At 36.8% G+C, this 24,122-nt stretch overlaps 5 protein-coding genes across 5 annotated transcripts; 4 read left to right on the top strand and 1 right to left on the bottom strand.

Moving 5' to 3' along the window:
* Positions 1-961: 961 nt before the first annotated feature.
* On the bottom strand, positions 962-4,254 carry LOC110850194. The gene is made up of 6 exons (XM_022097663.2): positions 3,289-4,254; positions 3,147-3,208; positions 2,472-2,812; positions 1,488-2,160; positions 1,325-1,429; positions 962-1,239 (listed from the first exon to the last, which is right to left on the bottom strand). The coding sequence occupies exons 1-4, from the start codon at positions 3,346-3,348 to the stop codon at positions 2,009-2,011; spliced, it is 615 nt and encodes a 204-aa protein (XP_021953355.2). The 5' UTR covers positions 3,349-4,254; the 3' UTR covers positions 962-1,239; positions 1,325-1,429; positions 1,488-2,008.
* A 6,783-nt stretch (positions 4,255-11,037) lies between these two features.
* Positions 11,038-12,927, top strand: LOC110850371 (glutamate receptor ionotropic, kainate 4-like). Its single transcript, XM_035852075.1, has 3 exons — positions 11,038-11,675; positions 11,748-12,081; positions 12,459-12,927. The coding sequence occupies exons 1-3, from the start codon at positions 11,629-11,631 to the stop codon at positions 12,858-12,860; spliced, it is 783 nt and encodes a 260-aa protein (XP_035707968.1). The 5' UTR covers positions 11,038-11,628; the 3' UTR covers positions 12,861-12,927.
* A 2,015-nt stretch (positions 12,928-14,942) lies between these two features.
* LOC110849714 (glutathione S-transferase) lies at positions 14,943-16,351 on the top strand. Its single transcript, XM_022097150.2, has 5 exons — positions 14,943-15,151; positions 15,241-15,372; positions 15,454-15,642; positions 15,728-15,823; positions 15,915-16,351. The coding sequence occupies exons 1-5, from the start codon at positions 15,113-15,115 to the stop codon at positions 16,128-16,130; spliced, it is 672 nt and encodes a 223-aa protein (XP_021952842.1). The 5' UTR covers positions 14,943-15,112; the 3' UTR covers positions 16,131-16,351.
* A 149-nt stretch (positions 16,352-16,500) lies between these two features.
* LOC110850218 (von Willebrand factor A domain-containing protein DDB_G0292028) lies at positions 16,501-18,358 on the top strand. Its single transcript, XM_022097685.2, has 4 exons — positions 16,501-17,140; positions 17,221-17,353; positions 17,897-18,009; positions 18,098-18,358. The coding sequence occupies exons 1-4, from the start codon at positions 16,883-16,885 to the stop codon at positions 18,287-18,289; spliced, it is 696 nt and encodes a 231-aa protein (XP_021953377.2). The 5' UTR covers positions 16,501-16,882; the 3' UTR covers positions 18,290-18,358.
* Positions 18,359-21,128: 2,770 nt separating this feature from the next.
* On the top strand, positions 21,129-23,588 carry LOC110850370 (steroid 5-alpha-reductase DET2). Its single transcript, XM_022097805.2, has 5 exons — positions 21,129-21,509; positions 21,580-21,701; positions 21,767-21,927; positions 21,996-22,189; positions 22,256-23,588. Exons 1-5 carry the CDS (start codon positions 21,276-21,278, stop codon positions 22,382-22,384), a joined length of 840 nt encoding a protein of 279 aa, XP_021953497.1. The 5' UTR covers positions 21,129-21,275; the 3' UTR covers positions 22,385-23,588.
* The last annotated feature ends 534 nt before the right edge of the window (positions 23,589-24,122 follow it).

The raw sequence follows: 24,122 nt of genomic DNA, 5'->3' as shown, positions 1-24,122 counted from the left end.
GAAGTGGATAAACTATATACATAAACTATGATTATTATTACATATTATCATCATATTCGTACAACTTGGCGACACTGGTGTTTGTACATACATGCATAGATACATACGAAAGCCATTCTGCAAATAAGACTTATATAAATATACTTAAAATATTTCCCCTGAAATTGGAGATATTCTGAAAATTCCAATTCTCCCATAATCCTGTACAATCATACAAACATACATAACTCATCCATACTACTGTTTATGTATGCGGCATACTAATCCTACTGCATACAGAATGCTTTATGCTATGCTACTATAGTTACATAGTTAATAGTGGGTTGGACAATTAAGAATCGTCATCAAAACAAAAATACACCATCAGGGTTAACGAGCGACAGCGAGCAGTGGTTAAAGGACGATCATCTACAAAGCCATTGTACTCTGCAAAATTCTGTCGTGTCATTTTGCCTCATCACGTTTTATTTCTAAACTGATCAATTAAGCATCATAACTTTACATCCACCATTATGTATTACATTACCACCCCTCATTTATGTGTATATCACTTCAAAATAGTGAAATATTCATACATATATGTAGATACCTGTATGTACATGTACACTATCCATGTAAACCTTCCTCCCGGAAGCCTGATATTAGCAAATATATGCATATGTAGCGAGTGGTATGCATTTGTCAATTACATAAAGCGTGCAAAGTAATGTTTAGCAACCTTCCGACGATGAACGGGAAGGAAATTAATTTGTCCGTACATTAAAATAAAATTTAGAAACTATGCACATTAATATCGGATCAGAATGTTTCGGTTTATGTATCTATCCTGCTTTCCTCTTGGCACAAATGTTGGAGAAACTTATCCTTCAATGATTCCTGTTCTGGAATTTGGTAGAACAAAAAATTTGGAATTCTACATTTCAACGTATGTACATACCGTTGGGTAATTATGAGAGAAACATTTGGGAGTTCACAACATAATCAATTTCTGACGGTTTCAGTCAGACTATGTACTTTATTTGCAACCTATCCTTACAATCAATTTTAACTTTTCCATTAATTACATATATGTAAATAATTGCATTCATAAAACACTAATTGTATTTGGTTAACTTGGACGACAAAGTCCACAACTAATTCGGCATCGAGTCTGCATGTATTCTGGCCTTCTCTCACATTCTCCTCGCTTTGCCCAAACATCACATTTTTTGTCCACGCCAGGTTCTTCTTGGCACTTATCTGAAATCAGATAAACCAATGATGCTCATATCTTAAGTATATAACATGAACTCTTTAAGCGATTCAAAATAATGCATTTTCGAACCACATTTTCCGCATGACTTTGCACAGTAGAATTCCATCAGCGGAGAATTGCAGTCACCTCTTGCCCACAGGGGACAAGAGTCGTTGAAATCGACACAGTGAACATCTGGAATTCATTATGTCAAAATCTCATTTTTAGGTACATTATTATTGTTACGGATTACCATTTAACTCGAATTGACGACTGCGATCCGATATACTGTTAACTTCACACAGAGAAATAACTATTACGCTTATTGCATATAATGCAAACATTTTGACTTCCATTTTTCTTAATGCATAATATTTTTTATCAAGTAAAATATGCAAGTCCTTAAATTATAAATTATTTCGACTATTTAGACTTTTGTGTTAATCATCACGTAAAGAAACCGTGAAAATTTCTAATGAACTTTGCACATGTAAGTGTATCCACGACAATCCACGTACATATAAATGTACAATGCCAGATAATGATTACCATGCAACTCCATCACCGAATTTTCGTGCAAAACAACCTCATTAAAATGCAATCAGAACGATAGCTCTCGATTGGTGTTACATGGTTTTAGTACTGAAGTTTATTCACATATATATAACTATGTACATATGTACATACGTACATAAATCTGTCAGTGTGCTTTAGTTTACACTTTGAGCAACTGAAACTGTATCTCAGACCAAGGAATCCGATTTTATAGTCAAGTTATTCGTAGTCATTTGAAATATTATCATTGACATCACCACTGACATTCATTTCTCCCATTCTGTCACATTCATGCAGCACTTCTCCATAGCATCGGAAGATATTTTCCGTGTTTGTACAATTTCTGTAATGCCTGGGAAATTCGGTTGGATCTAAACCATAAAATAGATATTTTCTAAAAAGCAACAAAAAGTACGTATTACGGGTCAAATTACGATTAGCATCAGTGCTTCGTTTCGGGGGCAAGTAACCACTTTCAAGAAATAACGGGAAGAAAGTGGGTTTTTGCGCAGCTATTATTTTGTCTTGCAAAAAATGCAAGGCGCAAGAAACTAAAAATACTTCCCGCGGCCAGGTTTAGATATTTTTGCGCTTTCTTGCATTTCTTGCCTTCCAGTGCAAGAAATGTATCTAGAAACCCGGCAAAAAAACGAAACACTGACGATTAGATTCAAGTACTCACATTTTTGGTCACATTCTACCAACTCCTCAGTCATTACGTCCACTGACATGTGACCACCAGGCTTCCTCATCCCTGCAAAAAACATGCGATGTGCCCTCTCCTTATCGATTCCCGTGTTATCGTCATTCATAGCACCAGACTCCCTCATTACGCACGTTTTGAAACAAAGCATTGGCGATTCTCCCTCCCAATCTACCAATTCATCTCGGAAATGCATCCGAGACTTCTTAGGATGCTTAAGATTTGCACAATGGAAGGCAGAGTCGATTACGGCATCCGAGATGTTGTAAAAACCACGTTGACACTGAATACTTCGGACTTCACTCATCATCGCTAGCATTCTGTAAATAGGAAATAAAATGGGTTAAATTTAATCTGCTTTTCTACAAATTTGTATAATAAATTCAATAATAAGGTCTGCTTTTTAAGGTCAACATATGTATTTCTACTTTTACTGAGGCATTCCACGCTATAGCCTGTGTAACCACGTAAATTTACGAAATTTACGGACATCAATGAGGTAATTTTGGCTTACGAATTTACAAAAATATGCGAAGATAAAGGGCATGTTTTTGGTTCGTAAGTAAGCTTATCGTCATAAACTTAGGTGGTTACGGACTTTTACATGAAATGCCTTACTATGAAATCTAGAATATTTATTTCCTGTTTACTAACCGGCCCCATGGACTATGCGTTTCCTGCCAGTCGTTGAAATTACGCTCACGTGGGGCAGCATCCTATTTTTTATATAAAGACTTTAAATTATACCCATTATTGCAAATTATCTGTATTTCTAAATACTCCAAATTGAACTCACCAAGAAATATGGACGCATTAAAACCGACACAATCCAACACACCAACCAGGTTACTTTCATCTTGCTTTAGGTATGAACATTGGGATTGAATATCCAAGCCATTTGCCAGGATCTGTAAATGTGAAAATGAAAATGGTGTAGAACGAGAAGCCAGAGAATAAGTTTTATGTAGCATTGTTTAAGCATACTTATTATGCTCACTTATCGTCCATTCAAAGAAATGCGATAAGTAAGAGAATGGACTATTTTATGAACATGATAAAAATATGGGTATAAATTTTGTGAACTAAAAATTAAGTCGCAAATAAATAAACCGTTGTAACGTTAGAAGTAGCTGACCCTATTATAATGAGTTGTATATGTAACTTTGCGCCAAAGGTGCAGAATTAGCCGACAAAAAAGATTCATAATTTTCATATAATTTTGCACCAATGGTACAGAATAAGCGGGGAATAACAAAAATTTGATAAAATTTTGCACCATTGGTGCGGCCGAAATGCGTAAAATTGAGATACAATTTTGACATGATTTCGAGGTTAAGATATGTCTGCCACGACTAACAAGAACTTTCAGATAATCTTAACCATTGGTGCGGAATACATCGATTCCCCCAATTATTTCGCACCATTTTGCGGTACTGTTTGTTTCACAATAATGGTGCTACTAATTGCCCAAAAAATGGACATGGTCCTATTTAATTAGCATCAATTGATGCAAAAAGGTCTTTAACACACAGACAGACAGACGGACAAGAGGAATTCAATAGCTCTCATGCTACGCAGGGTGAGCTAATAAGTACATAAAGCCAAGCAACATAAATTGGTAGGCGAGTTACTTATAGTTAGTTATGAATGGGCATGCATAAAATTATTAAAAGTATCTACAGAAGTATATATGTACATACGTACGTAAACGTGAAAGTAGATAAATACGTATGTAAGTACAAATGCAAACTAATTATAATAGTCTTCGCAGTTCATTCCAATTCATTTGTTGTGCTATGTATGGGTAACGGGTGCCGAGCATGTATATATGTATACATATGTATACAAAAATACATACATGCATATACGTAGATACATATGTACATACGCGAAGAAATGGTTGCATACATAGAACCAATGTAGATTAAATTCTTAAAACCTTCAGGAATCTATGCAGTTTGAAAGCGAACCATTTTTCCCATTCTGAAAAAGATTCAGATTACTTCTGTTTAGAGAAAAGGGGGCGAAAAGGTCGCCAAAGCTCAGAAAACTCGTCAATAGGTACAATTGACGAGTTTTCACGCACGAGTCAATATTGACGCGTTAATAGCACATTATACTCTGTCTCAAATGTAAGAGATAGAAATTGGAAATGCTCTCATTCTGTGATATGTTACTCGTGGGTCATGATATTTTGTAATATTATAGGTAATTTAGTGCCACATGGCTCCACAAAGTTTCATTCAAACTAGGCTACAACTTTCCGAGATTTTAACATTTTCCCAAAATTAGTCAAATTGGACTGTCTCAAAAGTAAGAGATAGGGCGTTTTTGGGAAATTTAATCAATTAATCACTTAGCCACCTGGCCAGTTCTCGACTTGAAATGTCAGTATTGGTCAAGATGCCAACCGGGAAACCTCTTTCCGACTACCAGTTGGGGCAGATCGACCTTCTGCATGAGCAAGGGGCGTCTCAATCGAGAATTTCTCAATTTCTCGGGTGTTCGCAAAGTGCAATCTCGAATTATCTTAATTCAAAGACCCACCAAGGCCTTGAAACCACTTCCTATGGTCGCCCTAAGATTTTGACACCTCGGGACGAGCGACAAATTAGCAAACTTGCCGCAACAGGGCAGTACTCTATCAGAGAAATTCAAAGGGAACTGCCGTTTACCGTCTCAAAAGACACCGTGCATAGATCCCTGACCAATAATACCGACTTGGAGTGGAGGAAAAAGCTTACGCAGCCTCCCCTGACCCAACGCCACAAGGGCGCAAGGCTGGAATTCGCCAGGAAACACATGTCATGGGACAAAGAGTGGCAAAAGGTCATTTTCACGGACGAAAAAAAGTTTAATCTGGACGGACCGGATGGTTACTCGTATTACTGGCACCATCTCAAGAAGGAACCAGAAATCTTTTCCAAACGACAAGCAGGTATGTCAGAAACCATTTTAGACCAGTTATTTTTACAATAAACTACTTCATCATTAAGTATAAAAATCTTTGATTGGCTTATTAATAGGGGGTGGGTCTGTAATGCTTTGGGGAGGATTTGGGTACAATGGAAAGACTGAACTTGCGTCCATTCCACCAAGAACAGATTCCCTAGGCTACCAAGAAGTCCTCAAGGCAAATCTCATTCGAGAAGGTCCAAAAATTGGAGGGAGAGGGTGGATTTTCCAGCAAGACAATGCTTCAATTCACGCTTCTCGCTCCACAATGGACTTTCTAGCGAGGAAAAACGTTCGGACTTTGCCCTGGCTAGCAAGAAGTCCCGATCTCAATCCAATGGAGAATCTGTGGGCCGAACTTTCGCGTGGAGTATATTCACACGGACGTCAGTATCGGACCAAACAAGAACTGGAACGCCAAATTCACGAAGAATGGGCAAACATTCCATTGGAAACTCTGCAGAATTTGAATGATTCAATGAAACGACGGATATTTGAGTTAATTTTAATCCAGGGAGGTTTCACCAAATATTAAAAACAGCTTATTGGTCAGGATTCAATTAGGAATTAATATTAAATTAATTAAAAAACGCCCTATCTCTTAGTTTTGAGACAGTAAAATTTGACTAATTTTGGAAAAATATTAAAATCACAGAAAGTTGAAGCCGAATTTGAATGAAACTTTGTGGAGACATGTGGCAATAAATTATCTATAATATACCCAACCCTCAAGACTGAGGACACGTACGTCACAAAATAAGAGCATTTTCAATTTTCATCTCTTACATTTGAGACAAAGCGTAGCTTAAACAAAGTAGATAAATATTTATGTAAATAAGTGTCAAGCATGACAGGAAACTACGCATGAAAAAATTCGGGTTGAGTTAATTCGTGTGGGAGTGGACTTATGTACGCAACTAAATTCTGAAGTGTGTGCCATGTAAACAAGGACAACCCTTGTGAGGCACATATTCGAAAGATGTATTCCCTGTTATTGTGAAAATGGGGATTGAAGTCTAGGGCTAGTATTGTTTTGTTGGTGTCCATCAAAACTATAGTTACACCCCAATCCGTTTACGTGTGCAAATTAACGGTAATTGCTCACGACCAGGAGGTACATACATAATTATACAAATTACGATTAGGGATTATGAGGATTTAAAACATTGCCCAGCCCATGACTATGAAATCTTGATTGTCCTTTCGCAATAATTTCCCAATGTTGGGCAACTACATATGTACGTTCCACCGTGGGCGGAGAGGTTACACGGAAAAATAGAAACAACTAGAAAATTTCTTTATTTAGAACACGTTGCGTCAAATTCCTGGAGTTTAAGTATTAGGACACCCAGCCATGTAAATATGTACGAGTGTAATAGTGTTCGCTTCAAATATTTTTCTGTTGACGACCTTTCTTAAAGAGAAAGGTTGGGTGCTAAATGCTATTTAATTTCCATCATGATAACTCCCAACCACTATCATTATTTATACTTGTTTAAATTTTTTAATGTAAATGCTGCCATTTACTTAATTGATTAAATTTTCTAAAGTGGCACCCAGTTTCCTGACGCTGACAGTCTGTCAAACTGCTCTCAGACGTCGCTGAAAAGTTCGTTAGGTTAGGTTATGCAGTCTCAGATATATTAAAAACTCCCTTCCCTGATGACGAAAGAAAGGGAATAAAATATGCAAATATGCCAATATTTTTACGTTGTCCCAATCTTACAAAAGCTATTTACATCACCTACAGCAAATTGTGACACGAGTAATTTACCATAGATTTAATGGAAAGCAATTTAACAAAAATCCGGCGCGGACGATTGTCAGAGATGCGGTGGGCATTTTTCTTGACGCTTTATATATACGTATGATACAGCCATGTACATAGTATTTACAAATTAATTTGGGTCTACCTAATCAAGCATTGCGAACCCAGTGGAGTAAAATTTGACATATTTCTTAAAAATATAACTAAATATGTAACTGACTATTTACTTCACATATGTATGCAAAACGGACTTAAAATTGTATTTGAAAATAACTCGACACGTAGTTGTTCAAATTTGTTCTGACAAATTAATGAATACTTAATTTATTACTGACGAATGCACTGAAGGGATAAAAATATAGATAATTTGCACTTATGGACAGAGGACAAATTGGAATTGCACTTGGAAAAGAAACTCAACAATGCAGTTTTACTGCATCGGTTTACAATTAGTTGTCATTACAATACCGTTACTGAATATAATTACCAAATAATTCCTACCCCCGAAAACCTGATTATTGATTTAAAATTGCGATATGTAGGTAGGTATGTAAGTCCATAAGCTATTAAGTCTGACGTCTCCAGTTTATTAGCAAAAAAACTTTGCTTAGTTGCTTCAGGTATTAAAAATGTCAAAATGAGTTACTCATTTAAGATTCAACAAACTGCTGCTAAACGCTGCTTCCTTGCATCATAAAGCAAGGAATGTAATTAGAAAGCATCATTATGACGAAATCCAGCAGTGTGTTTGACATTGACATCGTCTGACAAATATACCCTTGCCCTTGGTACATATGTATGTAGATATATGTACATACAATATGTGACAAAATTGTAGATGCAATGAGAAATTTTTTATTTCGATATGATCCCATAGCTTTTAGCTTTAAAACGTATGGAAATGTCAAAGTATCTACGGATTATTTCAGCTTTGGCAATTTATGTCACAGACAGGTCAAAGGTCAAAACCTTTTTTGACATTTAAGATGAGCAGTAAAAAAAAGCTCCATGGATAATTTTTGTTTAGGTACTTTCTAATATTTTTTACGAGGCCTCATAAGAAAAATAAGCATCGTATGACCGCGTATGTTTTTTTTAATGCCCACAGGAATTTTTCGAAAATATAGGTTTTAAAGCCTAAAATCGTGACCGCGGCGAACTATTGCAATACACACAAGTATTAAAGTTGTGACCTTTGACCTGTCTGTGACATTAAATATCGCCAACACGGAAACTATCCGTAGATACTTCTGACTTGAAGTGTTCAAATCTAAAAAAGTATAGCATCGAAATACAAAATTTGTCATTGGATCTACAATTTTGTTACACACTGTAGATATACTTAATGAGCCACTGGTAAATTGTGCAACATCAATTGGCTCATGCCTACTGAAGCAAAGGTACATGGTAGAAACAGTAATATTCATCATTAGGAAATGAAATCGAAAGTGCTTTCACCATCCTAAGCATTCACCATTTCCTGCAAAAGCGACTTATTGGGTTCGTACTTACAAAGCAGGAAATACATGAGCCATGCCAAGGAGTTGGAGTAGAGAACAAAAAGTGGTGAAAGCAATAAAATTTCCAAATTCCAAATCGCTAATTGCCTCCCTGTACGACCTTGTTGACACTGCACAAAGTTGACATTAAATTGAACTACATTCCAGTCATAAACAATTGCCTACAACATGTGGAATACTATGCTAATTGAAAAATGCAGTTCTGTCCTGTCTGCAAAAGCAGTCCACGCATTTCCCTTTGTGCATGAATTTAATCCAGTGCTCAAGTTGACATCCTGTGATGCATACAACGTTTCATTAACGGTTCACCCCCAATTTTCCGTATATTTCTTTATATAAAATTGTCTAAAAAAATAATGGGGGAAAAGTATCGCAATCTATTCGGCTTGATCTTTCTCCTACTTTTTGCAAAATTTGGGGCATGTTCTTCTTCCCAAGAAATGAGTGGATTTCTAGTTGACCTTGCCCGTACTCGGTCACCCCACTGTTCCATTGTCTTTATTCGACAAAATGGGGAAAATTGGGACGACCTGGTCACTGGTGTGATGTCAAATCTACGCCAGATTCCGTATTACAACGCCGTATTTTATAATCTTCCTGACCAGAGTTACAAGACCAATTTTAGCGTTGCAAAGATTACTCAGAACCAAAAGGCTGCTATGTGTAAGATGGCCATCGTCCTGAATGATGGTATACAAACAGGGTTTCTGGAGCAGATTAAAACGTGAGCATTAATATTTATATATATACAATGTACATACAGGGTGGTTTAAATGTCTCGGAAATTTTTCAATTGGAAAAATTCGTAAATTTCCACCAGTTGCAGAAATTTTACCTCTGAAATTCAACATTTTAAGAGTTTTGTCATATTAGAGTTGAATAATCAATAAAAATCTCAGAGACAAAATTTCCGTAACTGGTGGAAATTTATGAATTTTTCCCATTGAAGAATTTTCCATGTAGCGAGACATTTAAGTAAACCACCCTGTACATATCATCGGCGTAGTCAAGTTATCGTAAAATTATATGATTATTATATTCCTGACATTCTTAGAACCTTTTCGCCCACATACATGCCGTTTGTTACTATTCATTCTGACCGATGGGTATGGGTCACACGCAGCCCGAGCTTACTTGACCAACTCCTAATGACTGACGCACTTCCGGGTAGAACAAAATACAAATTGGGATTGTCCTCCAAAACCAGTGGCGAGCTGTATGTCAAATCCGTTTGTTACTTTTGTAACAATGGAAATCCTCAATTGGTAGACCATCCTCTCGCCGAACCAAATCATGACTTCTTTCCCGATTATACTCGCAATTTGAATGGGAAATTGTTGCGGGTAGCATATCCAGCGGTGCAGTGGCTAGCCGAGATTGACCCATCGTTATCCGTCAACAATGCGAAGCGTGGGCTTTGGAAGCCTTTATTTAATGATTTTCTTGCGAAAAGATTTAATTTTACGTATTATTGGTTTATCGCCACTGGGAAGGGGACTGGGCAACAATTACCAAATGGAACTTGGAACGGTACATATACTTTACTTTTGTCTAATTTATATGCTTATGCATAAATTTAAATGTGATACTTTAAGTATAATTTGTGAATACATGTATTTTTAACGTGTTTTGTAGGAGTTGTTGGTGATCTTTTGTACGACAGGGCGGATGTTGGATTCGCCACGGCGGTTGCACCCGAAAGAAGTAATTTTACATATATGTCATGGAATAAATACTGAGGAGGACATACATAATTCTAGGATATTCATACGTAATACATATCGCCACTGTTCTTGTAAAAGTTGTCGGTTGACTGTAGCCTTCCAACCGATTGAAAATATAAATTGTTGGATGCATTTTTTCCATAACTGCATATAACATGGTATCACATTTTTCCCTGTATGTAAATATGTTTCTGATTGGTTTCTCAACCGGCAAATTTTTACACGAACAGCGACGGGTTCAGGGCTTAATGAGGACAAACCAATATATCGATGCCAAAATACGGACAAAAAATAGACAAAAAATCTGGACAATGTTAAAACAATTTACTGATGATGTGTCTTTCCATAGTTCATCTCATCGCTTTCACTAGTTCTTTCTTTGATAAGAATGATCTCACCATTCTCACAACGTTTGGAGTTAGAATCTTTAGTCCACTTGCGCTGTTGTGGTAAGTTAAAATTGGTCATTTCTTAGAAAAATACAGTGAAATTTTATGTACTTACTGTTATGCATATTTTCATGTAAGTAATATTTATTCCCCCCTTTCTGATCTAGGTCGTTTGACACCTTGTCCTGGATTTGTATTGGGTTCGCTACTGTCATCGTGATTCTGACTTTTAGCTTTATTTCATGGTTTTACATTTATCATTTTGACGTGAAAGAGCCTGGTGATCGTGGCATCGCTAAAGAACAGGAAAATGTAGCTTCGACTAACCATACATTTTTCGTCCTTACGAGCTACCTGGATCAAGGCTCCACCATACCAAAATTTGGAGCATTTCAAATTTTTGTAGCATTTTGGCTCTTTTTTACACTGATAGTCACTACAATCTACAGGTTAGAGCACAGAGTTGGATATTTAGGTGGACGGATTTACTTGTAAAGCCGGACACAGTTTGAGGTACATTGAGACGGAATTTAACTGTGCCAACCTCAACTTTAAAAAGAAGAATTTGAAAGTCAGGAACGTTCAAACCCCGTGGTGAATTGTTTCTATATTTTTTAACCTTTTAAAACAACCTTTGTTTTCTCTAAAACAATTAAAACAAAGTAAAAACAAACTAAAGATTGTTATTAACTTCAAGCTTCGAAATTTTTATTAAATTTCCACAACGGAAAAGTTTTAACGCCTTATGGATTATCCATACTTCCTCCTTCAAATTTGGCCATGTTTTTTTCGAGTCAATCCTTCTACCTAAATATCCAACTCTATGGGTTAGAGACGGTGAAGATATATGTAAATAAATAATAAGGAAAAAACCAAACTAACTCTTTTTACTTAAAAAGGTCCAAAATGGTCGGATTTCTCGCGTTCCCACTGTACGAGTCACTTCCACAAACGTATCATGACTTAGCGTATTCCAACTTTAGCATTGGTTTCGTCAAGGACGGCGATTCTGCCCTCGACATGTTCAAAGGATCCAAACATCACGTTTATGTAAAAATAACCAAGAAAATGGACATCATTCCTCGTGATACGTTGCAATGTGTGGAGCGTATCCTCAGCCAGACAAGATATGCTTGCATAGCTTACACGAATTCAATGGAGTACATAAAAATGAAAAACTTCACTTCATCGGAAGCAAGAAAGTTAATCCGGGCCAGAGAGAGTACTTATGACGTAATTATGCATAACTCATTTGTAACCCTCGTAATTGCGTAAGTTTTGTAAGCTTCCGAACTTTTACGCCCGTTTCTATAAGGAAAATTGACTTACGAACTTTTACGAAACTTATAGACGCACTTCAAAAGCATGTTTTTAGTTCGAGACAGAAGTTCCTAAGTAATTCGACAGTTTAATATTTACATGTTCAGTTAAAATCAGAGTTACGCATACGAGACATTTAAAAAATATGCTTACAAAGTTATGTAACTCATGTTAAAACTATGTAACTTTGAAAACCTAACGCAGTTACGTGGTTACAAATTTGACATGAAATCCCTCATAATGTCAAACGGCACAATTTTATAGAAACCTAACATTTTTTTGTTCTACAGATTTTTGTAGGTTTGGTTCTCCCAGGGGGATCAATTTTCAGGGAGGGCTTCGATCGAATGGTAGCATTGACGAGATCATTTCATTTTGCCGAAGTGTGGAAAATCTTCGACCTGCATGACAACGTGTATCTGCCAAAGCGAGCTTGGTGGCTGGAAACGAATCATACTGAAAAGTTGACACCGACATCAAAAACGGAAGGAAACGATGACCTAACGCTGAAACATATCTCTGGAGCTTTTTACGTTCTTGCTGGTTGTTTGGGGCTCACCCTGCTTGTTTTTATGATGGAGGTGATCACTTTTTGGTGGAACAAGAAGGCTGACAAAGTCATTAGAGTGATTCGGCAGAAGAAATCTAACTGCGACGTCCAAAGAATTATGGTAAATACACAAAATACGTGAATACAGATATGCGATTACTTACATATGTACATACAGTAAACCCAATGCATGCCTATTAATAAAGTTGTGTCGCATTGCTACATTAAAAATTTGAAATTTTAAAAACATGTTTTTTGGAATCTATGTACGCACAGTGATTGGTACAATAAAAAAATTTGTGTACAGTGATGGTCACGAAACTTTACCCCGTCCAGTCTCAAATTCCAGTACGCACAACGACAGGATGAATCCCGCACAATCCGTTAAAAAAGGGGTCCGCTTTGGCAATCTGGTGACCTCAGTTTGTGATCCCAAACTTGGTAATCACATTCCCCAGGACGGTTTTTAACCATTTTGACCTACATTTTGGACATTTTGACCTAGGTCAAAATGTGTGTGGGCCTTAGCAATGTGTTTGCCAAGTTTGAGGTCAAAGATCACAAACTGCGGTCACCAGATTGCCAAAACGGACCCCTTCTTTTTTAACAGATTTTGCGGGATTCAGCCTGTCGTTGTGCGTGCGGGAATTCGAGACTGGACGGGGTAAAGTTTCGTGACCATCACTGTATCTTTCTTTTAAATTGAGGGGTATATATGAATGCATGCATCACATAGAAAGTAATATGCAGCTACGCTGTGCATAAGTATAGATTAGAGGTGAAATGGATATCCATTTTATCCAATCCATTTGAAATCCAATCCAATCCATGGATATGGATTGGATTGGATAATCAGAGATCTGGATTGGATTGGATGGATTTTTGGTTCTGGAAAAACTATGGATTGGATTGGATTGGATAATCCGAAATCTGGATTGGATTGATTTTCGTTTGTGGAAAAATTATGAATTTTCACTGACTTTCTGTATAGAAATCATAACCAGGACGTTATGTCATTCTAAATATTCTAAAATCTGTGTATTTATCTACGTATATTTTTAACTTAAAGCAGGCGGGTGTATTGCTGGTTTGGTCGGTAACATATTGGCATTTGAAAGGAGAGCCAAATTCACTAATGTTGGCATCTAGTTTTTGCCTGTCGATTGGCGGTCGTATAAACTAGTTTTGTTATATTAAAAATATAACGAAATTTAACAATAGGTGTGTATATCATGGTAGTTTTTTTAAAAATATAGTTTTACTGATTTTGCAAATATTATATCCATGTTTTTACACTGGATTCTATTGGTTTAATTTAAAACTAGTGCTGGATAATATAGATCTTTTGTTTTTGGGTTGAATTGGATTGGATTTTTAATGGTTTGAAAGTTATGGATTGGATTGGATATTTTTTATACAAAATTTCGAATGGATTGGATGGATTGGATAAATCCAAATGGATTATGGATTGGATGGATTTTTTAGGACAAAACTAAAAACGGATTGGATGGATTGGATAAATCCAAATGGATTTTGGATTAGATGGATTTTTCGTTTTGGTAATCCATTTCACCTCTAGTATAGATATTAGTATTTCATGCATGCATTAGTCTCATACGAGGGTATTCTGGTAGGGAGTTTGAAAGTGGGCGTTAATGTTAAAATAGTTCGGATTAAAGTTTTACCATATCGACAGCAAATTTTTACGATCCGGTATAATTTGAATACCAATGGTAGCAAGTTTAATACACTGAGAAACTATATTGAAATTTTTGTTCCGGATCACCTCAATTGCATAAATCTCTGCCCATTTTCGGAGATATGGGCTTTCCATGTCGAGAAAAGTCTCTCGCCAATGAGTCAAAGTATGGAAATGAGTTGCACCACAGTATGCACATGCCTATTCCTAATTGTCTATGTACAATACATGCACTATTAAACATTTGTAATGACAATCCAAATTATTACATTGGTCGTGCACATACAAATATTATAAACATGCACACAACATATCTACATATCTATAAGCTGTTGAGCTATCTACAGCAATTCATGATAATGAATTGGTTCCATGTATTAGCAAATGAACGCCATTATCATTATCACACACACACACCCCTCGTTACAAAATCAATTCATATTCTACTTGCTTATGCATAAGTTCAAACTCAAATGCGATTCACACACGCACGAAACGAACCCATTGACAACCTTGTCAATGTCGTATCCAGGCCACTCGGTGTTTTTGCTTTTGACTTTCGAGTGTTTGTTCTCAAGTTCGCGTTCTCTCGTTTCATTCCCATTTCCACTTCGGCTTCAACCGGCTGTTTTTATCTGTACTAGGAAATTTCCACCGTTGAATCAACTTGTCAAATTCAATATTCCCGTGACACCATGTCGAAACCGGTTTTTGGCTATCACGACCTCAGAGGGGTAAGCTGCTACAAATTACATGTTCGGGACATCATAATTTTTGCAAATATTCGTCCCCAACCAATTCTACATTAATTATTTTTGCCTAGATCGCCCACCCCATAAAGTTCGCCCTTGCTTATCTTGGCGTTGATTATGTCGACAAGCGGTACCCTCTCACGCCAGAAGGGTTGACGGAGTATGGCGGAGAAAAAGGCAATTTGGGATTGGACTTTCCCAACGTAATTTACGTCAAATTTCATTATTTGCACATTTTTGTGTGCAAATTTTGCTAATAATGCTACTATTGTGTCATGTTTTAGCTCCCGTACTGGAAAGATGGCACCGTTAAGCTCACCGAGTCCCGAGCAGTGTTAAAGTACATCGCGAGAAAGCAGGGAGGCGGAGCCCTTATGCCGAAGGATGAGGTCACTTTGGCCAACGCTGAGATGGTGGAAGGTGTACTTTGGGATGTCTGGTACTATTTGATTTGGCGATGCAAGTTCGACAACGTGAGAATAAACATTTGCCAAGTGCACGTTGCAAAAATTAATTTCGCATATGCAAATATGGAAATTTTTTATTGTTTCATTTTAGGACACCTTCATTGACCTGTTGAAGGCACGGGCCCCCGCAAAATTAGACCTGGTCCATACATTCTTGGGAAATAAGAAGTGGATTCTTGGCGACCAGGTAATTTAATGACAAAAATTATTGTTATGTAATGCAAAATAATTCATGATTTTGTGTAAATATTTAATAAAACGGTAAATAATTTCTCTAGATTTCCTACGTTGATTTCATGCTGTATGAGGTTCTGCACGGGTATTCTCTATACGATCCTGAGTTCCTTAAGCCATATCCCGGTCTGCTGAAATTGAAGGCGAATTTTGAGGAGATTCCTCAAATCAAGAAATTCATTGCCTCACCAGAATACATTAAGGGGCCTTGCTACCACCCTACTTTTATGAAGCATAAGGTCCCGGGTTTGACTTGCTAGTCAAACCCGGATGACTTTCTCCCATATGGGAGAAAGTCACAAAATATAATTTGAAGAGTTTTCCAATAATATTTAGAGTATTTTGCAGTTTGAAGATTATTTTTCATATGATTCTTGGGTCAAGCATCTTAGATTTTCTTGAATTAAGCTGTATGACTCTAAATACTAAATGATTATTCTGAAAATATTTGACGTCAGTCCATAAATACATATTCAGTCCATAAAATTTGGGTTTGATGAGTTTAAATTATTTCGCAGCCTAACACTGATGATTCTACACAAAACATTATTCTTTTTATTATATCTTACATAAATTTTCACCATGCATACGAACGTGCGTATGGTGATGCTTCGTAATTGACATTTTCATACACCCTACACACGTGGGCACACAAGGGTGTGCCCACAGTTAAATGTTATGCACTTATTCTGATAAGTATGTACATATGTACATCAATTGCAACCTTGCGTACATTTATTAGATGCTTACATACATACATACATGTTAAATATTATGTCAATATGAAACCACTTATGTACATATGTATGAGTATACTCCGAATCCGAATAATACTTGTAACTTATTCAATGTGGTAGACTTACACATCTATTGAATCATCTGTACATATCTGGAGAAGAGCGGATGGCAATTTATATGCCTTACAAATAGCATTGTACTGTATACTGTACTTCCATGCTGAAATGAAGTTGATGATAACAAAGACAATCTCACACTGTACTTTGCATATGATATGACTCATCTTTTAACTAAACGTTCGCAATACAATATCCATAACCAGAGAAGCTTAACGTATTTGTTTGCATACACGAAAAGAGAAATACTGCACGGTACAAAAATTTCTGCATCGTATATTAAAATGAAATCATCCACTGAAATTAAACAATTTCTAGACCTTAAAAATGAGTGCAAGTTTGAATTCATATTCATCCACCAACGCGCAGGATGTACAACTCGGCAGACATTTAATTTAAGCAAGGAAATTTTGAAGGTAATTTTTCTCTACAAGTAAAAGCATGGAAATCCATCTACATACGTAAATAAATATTATTATTCATATTCATTTTAAAGGAAGTTTTGTCACATTTGCCACCTAATAGCACTTTCAACATAATCGGATATGGGTCAACTTTTGAGAAGTTGTTCGAATCCAGCGTTCCCAAAAATGAAGAGAATTTAGAGAAAGCGAAGCAGCACATTGAAAGTAAGTTTACTATATCAAAGTAGATAGTTGATAAAAGCTATGCTCTGGGTACACTACACTATCCAGACTTCCATACGTTTACCGAGTAAAATCAATGAGGGTTTTCACGTCACCTTCGTAACTGTCGTCGTAAATAGCGTAAATTTACGACATCTACGAAAATTCCATGCTTACTAAGCTTCGTAAATATACGCAAGGTTGAGGCATCTTTTTCGTTCGTAAAAAACTTTTGCAAGCATAAAAAATCATGATATTTCGAACACCATAGTTACCGATGATATTAGGCAAGGAAAAATTTAAAATAATTTTTACGAAATATTTTTTACGAAGGGTCTTTCACGTCAACCCGTCGTAAATGACGTAAATTTACGCATATTTTTTTACGAATTCACAGTTACGAAGGTCGTGAAAACCTTCAATATATAAATTTACATGGTTTTGTATACACAATTAATTTAATCAATATTGAAGTATTGTATCTTTAGATTCAATCAATTGCATCATGAAATTGCTCACAGAATTACTTTGTTAATTATTCCGCAGGCATGCAGTTGAACTTGGGAGGTCTTAACTTGTTTAATCCGTTAAATGCGATTAAAAAAACACCCACACAATCCGGCGTTCTTACGCAAGTGTTTAATCTGGGGCATGCAGAGGTACATAAATAGTTGTGCTTTTAAAAAGTTTAATTAATTTCTGTATGGTTTACACAGTTTCTTATTAAGGTTTTGTATGAAATTTCAGCCTCAAAGTTTGGATGGTGTTATGAACATGATAATGCGGCCGAATACGAGATGGACATTTGTCTCGCTGGCAATCGACCCCGGAGACGGTCTTTCAGATAGTTGGGACTCTTGGGCGGCTAATAAAAATGCGTTGTCAGAAATACTGGGAGAAATTAATCATTATAAATTAGCTGAAGTTAATTTTAACTGATCAATTAAGTAGATAATGTTTGTAAATACTATTTGCAATAATATGGGAATATTCATTGAAATCCGACAAGTTTCCGGAGTGAAATGCTGGACTTTATATAACCTATCCGGCTGCATATACTTATATGTATATATACATATAAGTGAATACACTATAGTAAAGAACGTCCGGGAATGAATGGGAATGCGCGCTCTAGCGAGTATATTGACAAATCAATAAACCCGCGAACTATAATAATTTAAATTTCTGAAAGCCCACTTCATTAGGGTCAATTTGGTATATCACTCTTAAATTTCAAAAATGGATAAGGGTAGAAGAAGCTTGTTTGAAAGGGAGCTGTTAGCAAAACGAGTGATGGAGTTCTACAACACGACAGCCAACCGAGACTCCAAGGTGACCTGGAACTTTTTTAAGCAGGAAGGAATTCCAAGTTCAAATGTGTATTCCTACATAAAAAAGTTCAAGGATTCCGAAAATGTGCAATTCAAGAAGCCAGCTGGTCGTCCGGCGAAGCTAGCGACCACTCGAGTGAAAAATAGAATTGAAAAAATTTTCAAAACCAAGCCATCAACGTCAGTAGCTGTAGCTGCCAGGAAAGTCAAAATTTCCAAAAGCTACCTGGGGGAAATTAAGGTCCATAAATTAGGAATCAAAGCAAGGACCAAAAAACCTGCACCAAATTACAAGCCCGTACAAGAAAGTCGGATCAAGGATTGCTGTCAAAAATTGTTGAAGAAAATGCGTGGAAAAGTAGTGATCCTGGATGACGAAACGTATGTTCCGGTTGACCCTTCAAATCTTCCAGGGCGTCATTTTTTTCATAGCTCGGATCCCTCTGAAGTGGCTTATGAAGAAAAAGTACGAAAAAAAGACAAATTTCCAAAGAAATATTGCATTTGGCAATGCATCTCCAGTCACGGACATGTATCAGACCCGGTAGTTCTCGAAGGGAATATCAATCAAGATATTTATCTGAAAAATTGCGTCAAGGCTGGATTGGAAGCATTTATTAATAGGTTTCACAAAAATGATAAAGTTTTGTTTTGGCCTGACCTCGCCACTTGTCACTATGCAAAGAAAGTGACCGAGTACCTCAGAAAGAAAAATATTGATTTCGTACCAAAAGATATCAACCCACCTAATGTACCCCAACTCCGCCCAATCGAAAAATTCTGGGCACGTTCTAAGTCAGTATACTCCCGGCTTCAAGATGTGCCTGACACCTTTCGAAAATTCAAAGGACGATGGAAGAAAATCACCTCGGAAGTGGCAAAAACTTCGGGAAAAAATTTAATGAAAAATCTTCGCAAGAAAATCGAACTAGTCGCCAACGGGGGTGTGGCGGCCTTAGCTATTAATTAAATTATGTAGGTACGTATTTGGTATTATACATATGCAAAAAGTTTAAAATTCCGATAACTCATTGTGATTTTATGACCACATTTTCAGACCATTCCCATTCATTCCCGGACGTTCTTTATGTATTCATAGTATGAATTATTATCATGAAAATTATGGGATGCAGTAAGGCTCGCTACAAACTTTATAGTGGAAGGTGGGTGGCGAGAGGGCCTTGAACTTGCAGGATAATCAAAAATATAGATTCAGTAACGCTCCCAAAGAAGGTATTCAATGCTTATGAGGGAATACTCAATTAGATATATTTGCATATGTTCTTAAATGTTATAGTTCTTAAATTACTAAATTATGCAATGTGTGTGTTTTATAAAATAACTCGCGCTACAATTTAGCATTATATAAAACTAACTTAAAAAACTATGCAAAGTGATCATAAGCGAAATCCCACAAATTCTTTTACAACTATATTTTCATATATGCATGCAGTATTCGTGTAGATCAACTTATGTACTTGGTTTAATTATGCGCGATTATTTCGAACTAATTATGCAATTATGTAATAAAAACACTTTTCCTTGTTTGACAATTTTGATATGATACTTAGGTCATAGAGTCCACTTTCCTATAACTGCTTATTAGCACAAGATTCTCAAGGTTGCTGAAATATTTAGGCACCCAAATAAATATTATGTAAGTTTTATTATGGCATATTTTGAAGTGCGTACATATTTGTATGTAAATATACGTACTCTGTCGCAACCCAAAGTAAAAAGACTGTACAAGCAATAAGATTGCATGGCTTTACGATTTCTGGTAAAGATTGTGCATCGTTACTGCTCGTCTTGCTATTTTCTGAATGAACACAATTTCATGCGGGAATTCCCACCAATTGCAACTTCGTAATAAATAACCATTTACTTACTACAATATGTAATTCAGGGTTTCTAAAGGACGTTAGCTATTAAGAAACTACGTTTTACAGTTTTATAAGCTTTTAGGTTAAAAGCAGTGTTTCGCCTTTGCCGTCCGAAGGTGTGCAAATCTAAAAGTAGTAGAAATGAGCAGTGTCCAAAAGTGGTAAATGGGACAACAGTGGGACAACTTAAGACATATGTAGTAACTTGTCCCTGTTTTAACACTTTTAGACACCTTTGCCTAGAAACACACTGGCTAGAAGATGCAAACCGTCAAAAATTCGAATTCTAAAATGATTTCCCCCAGTTCAATCATTGATCGGAGACCTTTTGTCGTGGTGGCAATGGTCGGCGTGGTCGCTCGACCATTCATTGATTTTGGTCGATGATTGGTAGATGGTCTGAAAAAAAGTCGATGGTCGACCTTTTTGGCGGCGAAATGGGCATGGACAATAATATGGATGGGATCACTAGAGGTACTGACAATAAATACAAATATGTATGTACGCATGTGCTCCGGAGAACGATAACATTCGAGCTATGTAAAAAGGTACATATGCTCTCAATTCTATAGCAGAAATAAACCTTATCACACAAAAAGCATCGTGTTGCGAACCCTGGCCCAATCTGTGTTTAGATAAACCGACACTCTCACAGGGAAAGAAGCTTATTCCAAATTCAGATTTCTACATGAGAACTTATCCTCCGTAAGTATGAGCCGATCACTCGATGAAACTCCACTCTCGCTAATTTACACGATCCCCTTGTGCGAAACTGACGCCCAACTGGTTGGCGTCTTCAACGTTGGAATAGTCGTCGTTATTTTTGCCATAATCGGATGGCACGGATTAGTAGGGAGTGCACCTTACGGCAAGAGTGCGTGGGAGGTGACGAAGCCGTTATCCTTAATTTGGTGCTACCCGATCAACGCGAGATTCACTTGGATGGTGAATTTTTTTTAATTTAACGAAATACTGGAAATTTACGGGTTTTTAATGAAAATTTTTAAATTAACAGTTTGGCCACTTGCCCACCATAGTGATTCCTTGGGTCGTCATACTATATAGTCCGGCCAAGTATATGTACAATTTTGCGAATTTGTCCGTATTTATTCTGTTCTATGTGCATTGCTTCTACCGGTAATAAATATTATCACGAAAAATGTTAACCTGTTGATTACTAAAATTTATATATGCAATTTTAGGACGGTTTTATATCCGATTCAAATCTCCAGAAATGCCACTCCCACACCGGTTTGGTTCCTTTGCAGTATTTTTGGCATGACCGTAATTCACATTTTTGTTGAGACGCATCACATGGTCAACATTTTACAGTTGGAATCGTTCTCCATGACAGCTGTCATAGGTGAGTAATAGAGACTGAATTCATCTCAAGTAATTTTTAATGTGCCTAATTTTGCCAATTTGTCGCAGGAATTCCCATCGGGCTGTTGGGAGGATGGATTAATTGGCGCCACGATTTTGCCCTAACACAACTTCGCAATGAAGGAAAAGGGTACCAGATTCCGCGTGGGGGGCTATTTGAGATTGTTTCGTGTCCAAATTATTTAGGAGAGCTGCTAAAATGGTGGGGTACTGCGTTGATGACCTCGTTTGGTTCTGTCCAGGTAAATAAATCGCACAATATTTCAATACAAAAATATCTAATGTTCCTCCTTAAATGATAAATATAGGTCATGTTTGCCATCTACTGCACAATCTTTCTTGGCTTAAGGGCTAATTTTACCCATAATTGGTACAAGTCAACATTTGGGCATAGTTATCCTTCCACTCGAAGGGCAATGATTCCTGGATTATTTTGATTTTTTGGTACAGGAAATTTAGAATTGATGTTGTTATACACGCCCCCATCAAAAAATAAGACATTGTACTTAAACTATGTACAGACAAACAGACGTATGTATGTAATTAACGATACTTTATATTTAAGAGTAATGTAAAGCTACTTATGTAATTATTATGACTGCGGTAATGATACTGGTTCATTCAATGTTCTCACATTAACCTTTTTGCCCCGCCGCAAGTTTCTATCGGATGTATCTTCATCATTAGCTTTTATTGCGTGAAATTTTACGCGGATGCTTCCATGTTTTCTCAAATTTCAACAACAACAAAACTCCTCGTGTAATTTACGTACATACTAGAGTAAAAGCCCGTCCAAGGACGGGGCCTGTGCCTCCCAGTACGGGGCGTGGAAAAGCAAAAAATCCGTCATATATTAAATACTTCCCAGGGTCTACTGGTCACGGTGAGGTCACAGACCCCAAGTGTCTTATATATTCTAGAAGGTCTTTATAAAACCTTTCGAATAACACCCCATTTGATGGGTGACATCGGTTGAAATTTTGGTGACCTGTGACCTTTGACCTTGAATGTTTGAATGGCGTGACCTACACTACTCAAACTATGACCACTCTCACCGCCTAAAACTAACCTTTCGAATGCGGTACCATATGTTGTTGTATGTCGTCTGGCGCCTGAGTTAGCTTTTGACCGTTATTCTAGGTCACGGTGAGGTCACAGCCCCCAAGTGTCTTATATATTCTGGTAGGTATATAAAAAACCTTTCGAATGATACCCGATTTGTGCGGGGTTATGGATTGAAATTTTGGTGACCTATGACCGTTGACCTTGAATGACGTGACCTACATTATTCAAACTATGACGGCTCCCACCCTCTTTGACCAAGCTTTCGAATGCGCTATCATACGCTACTGTAAGTGGTCAGATGACGGAGGAGTTCATGCCGACACAAATCGGTCGTGCTGAATTAAGTAATAGGATGCTTAGCAGGTTTTAGTATCGGTAATTATGTTTGTACATATGTATTACAACGTACATATGTACATACGTCCATGTACTGTACATGTAATTATTATGCTAGTCAAATACTGTAGCCATTTTTAACCAAATATATTTTATTGCTATGTACACATGTATAGATATGCCTCTAGTTATGGATGTGTATACCTAAGTAGAATAATAACACGAGTGTTTTTTGTGTAATTATCAATTATCAAGCATGCAATTTATTTCCTGGTGAAAGCCATAAAGATAAGACGCTGGAAACATTTCAGGATTTTTCGTGTTAATACTGTGAGCATATAACCTCGACCATCACGTGCTCGTATCCTTCCCATACTATTAGTATGGTAGGGATACGAACGCGGGAGTCAAATTTTGGTCGAGGTTGCATGCTGGCCATAATATACAGGGTTTCTAATTGCTACTGGGTTTTTAGGTAAATACAAGGACAAAGGGTTTCATGAGGTTTGAGATGGATAAAAGATGAAAATAAATATACCATGTTTAGCTAGTAGTCTTGAGGATTATATGTATAAGCGACGTATGTTTCCTTTTAAAAATAATCGACTAAAATCAGTGTGGCAACTAGAAATTAAAATTGTGTAATAAAGACGTACGTTATAATGACGTTATAAGCTCATTATTAACCAATATTTTTCTAATATACCCAAATTTCATGTTACTTTAATGTCCAGCAAAGTTTTCCAGAAATAAAACTATGCGGCGTCTCAATTA

Source organism: Folsomia candida, unplaced genomic scaffold, assembly GCF_002217175.1.
Source record: "Folsomia candida strain VU population unplaced genomic scaffold, ASM221717v1 Fcan01_Sc005, whole genome shotgun sequence".
Lineage (NCBI taxonomy): Eukaryota > Metazoa > Arthropoda > Collembola > Entomobryomorpha > Isotomidae > Folsomia > Folsomia candida.
Note: the sequence above shows the minus strand (reverse complement) of the source record. Positions and strands in the feature narration are given on the sequence as shown.

Excerpts from the sequence above, each read along its gene's own strand:
- LOC110850194 (XM_022097663.2), bottom strand. The coding sequence starts at position 3,348 with ATGAAAGTAACCTGGTTGGTGTGTTGGATTGTGTCGGTTTTAATGCGT. Across the intron at positions 3,209-3,288 it reads TAATGCGTCCATATTTCTTG|GATGCTGCCCCACGTGAGCG; the intron begins GTGAGTTCAATT and ends TATAAAAAATAG. Across the intron at positions 2,161-2,471 it reads GGTAGAATGTGACCAAAAAT|ATCCAACCGAATTTCCCAGG; the intron begins GTGAGTACTTGA and ends TTTATGGTTTAG.
- LOC110850371 (XM_035852075.1), top strand. The coding sequence starts at position 11,629 with ATGTTTTTTTCGAGTCAATCCTTCTACCTAAATATCCAACTCTATGG. Across the intron at positions 11,676-11,747 it reads CTAAATATCCAACTCTATGG|GTCCAAAATGGTCGGATTTC; the intron begins GTTAGAGACGGT and ends TTACTTAAAAAG. Across the intron at positions 12,082-12,458 it reads CCAGAGAGAGTACTTATGAC|ATTTTTGTAGGTTTGGTTCT; the intron begins GTAATTATGCAT and ends TTTGTTCTACAG.
- LOC110849714 (XM_022097150.2), top strand. The coding sequence starts at position 15,113 with ATGTCGAAACCGGTTTTTGGCTATCACGACCTCAGAGGG. Across the intron at positions 15,152-15,240 it reads GCTATCACGACCTCAGAGGG|ATCGCCCACCCCATAAAGTT; the intron begins GTAAGCTGCTAC and ends ATTTTTGCCTAG. Across the intron at positions 15,824-15,914 it reads AGTGGATTCTTGGCGACCAG|ATTTCCTACGTTGATTTCAT; the intron begins GTAATTTAATGA and ends TAATTTCTCTAG.
- LOC110850218 (XM_022097685.2), top strand. The coding sequence starts at position 16,883 with ATGACTCATCTTTTAACTAAACGTTCGCAATACAATATCCATAACCAG. Across the intron at positions 17,141-17,220 it reads TAAGCAAGGAAATTTTGAAG|GAAGTTTTGTCACATTTGCC; the intron begins GTAATTTTTCTC and ends TTCATTTTAAAG. Across the intron at positions 17,354-17,896 it reads AGCGAAGCAGCACATTGAAA|GCATGCAGTTGAACTTGGGA; the intron begins GTAAGTTTACTA and ends ATTATTCCGCAG.
- LOC110850370 (XM_022097805.2), top strand. The coding sequence starts at position 21,276 with ATGAGCCGATCACTCGATGAAACTCCACTCTCGCTAATTTACACGATC. Across the intron at positions 21,928-21,995 it reads CTCCATGACAGCTGTCATAG|GAATTCCCATCGGGCTGTTG; the intron begins GTGAGTAATAGA and ends AATTTGTCGCAG. Across the intron at positions 22,190-22,255 it reads CCTCGTTTGGTTCTGTCCAG|GTCATGTTTGCCATCTACTG; the intron begins GTAAATAAATCG and ends TGATAAATATAG.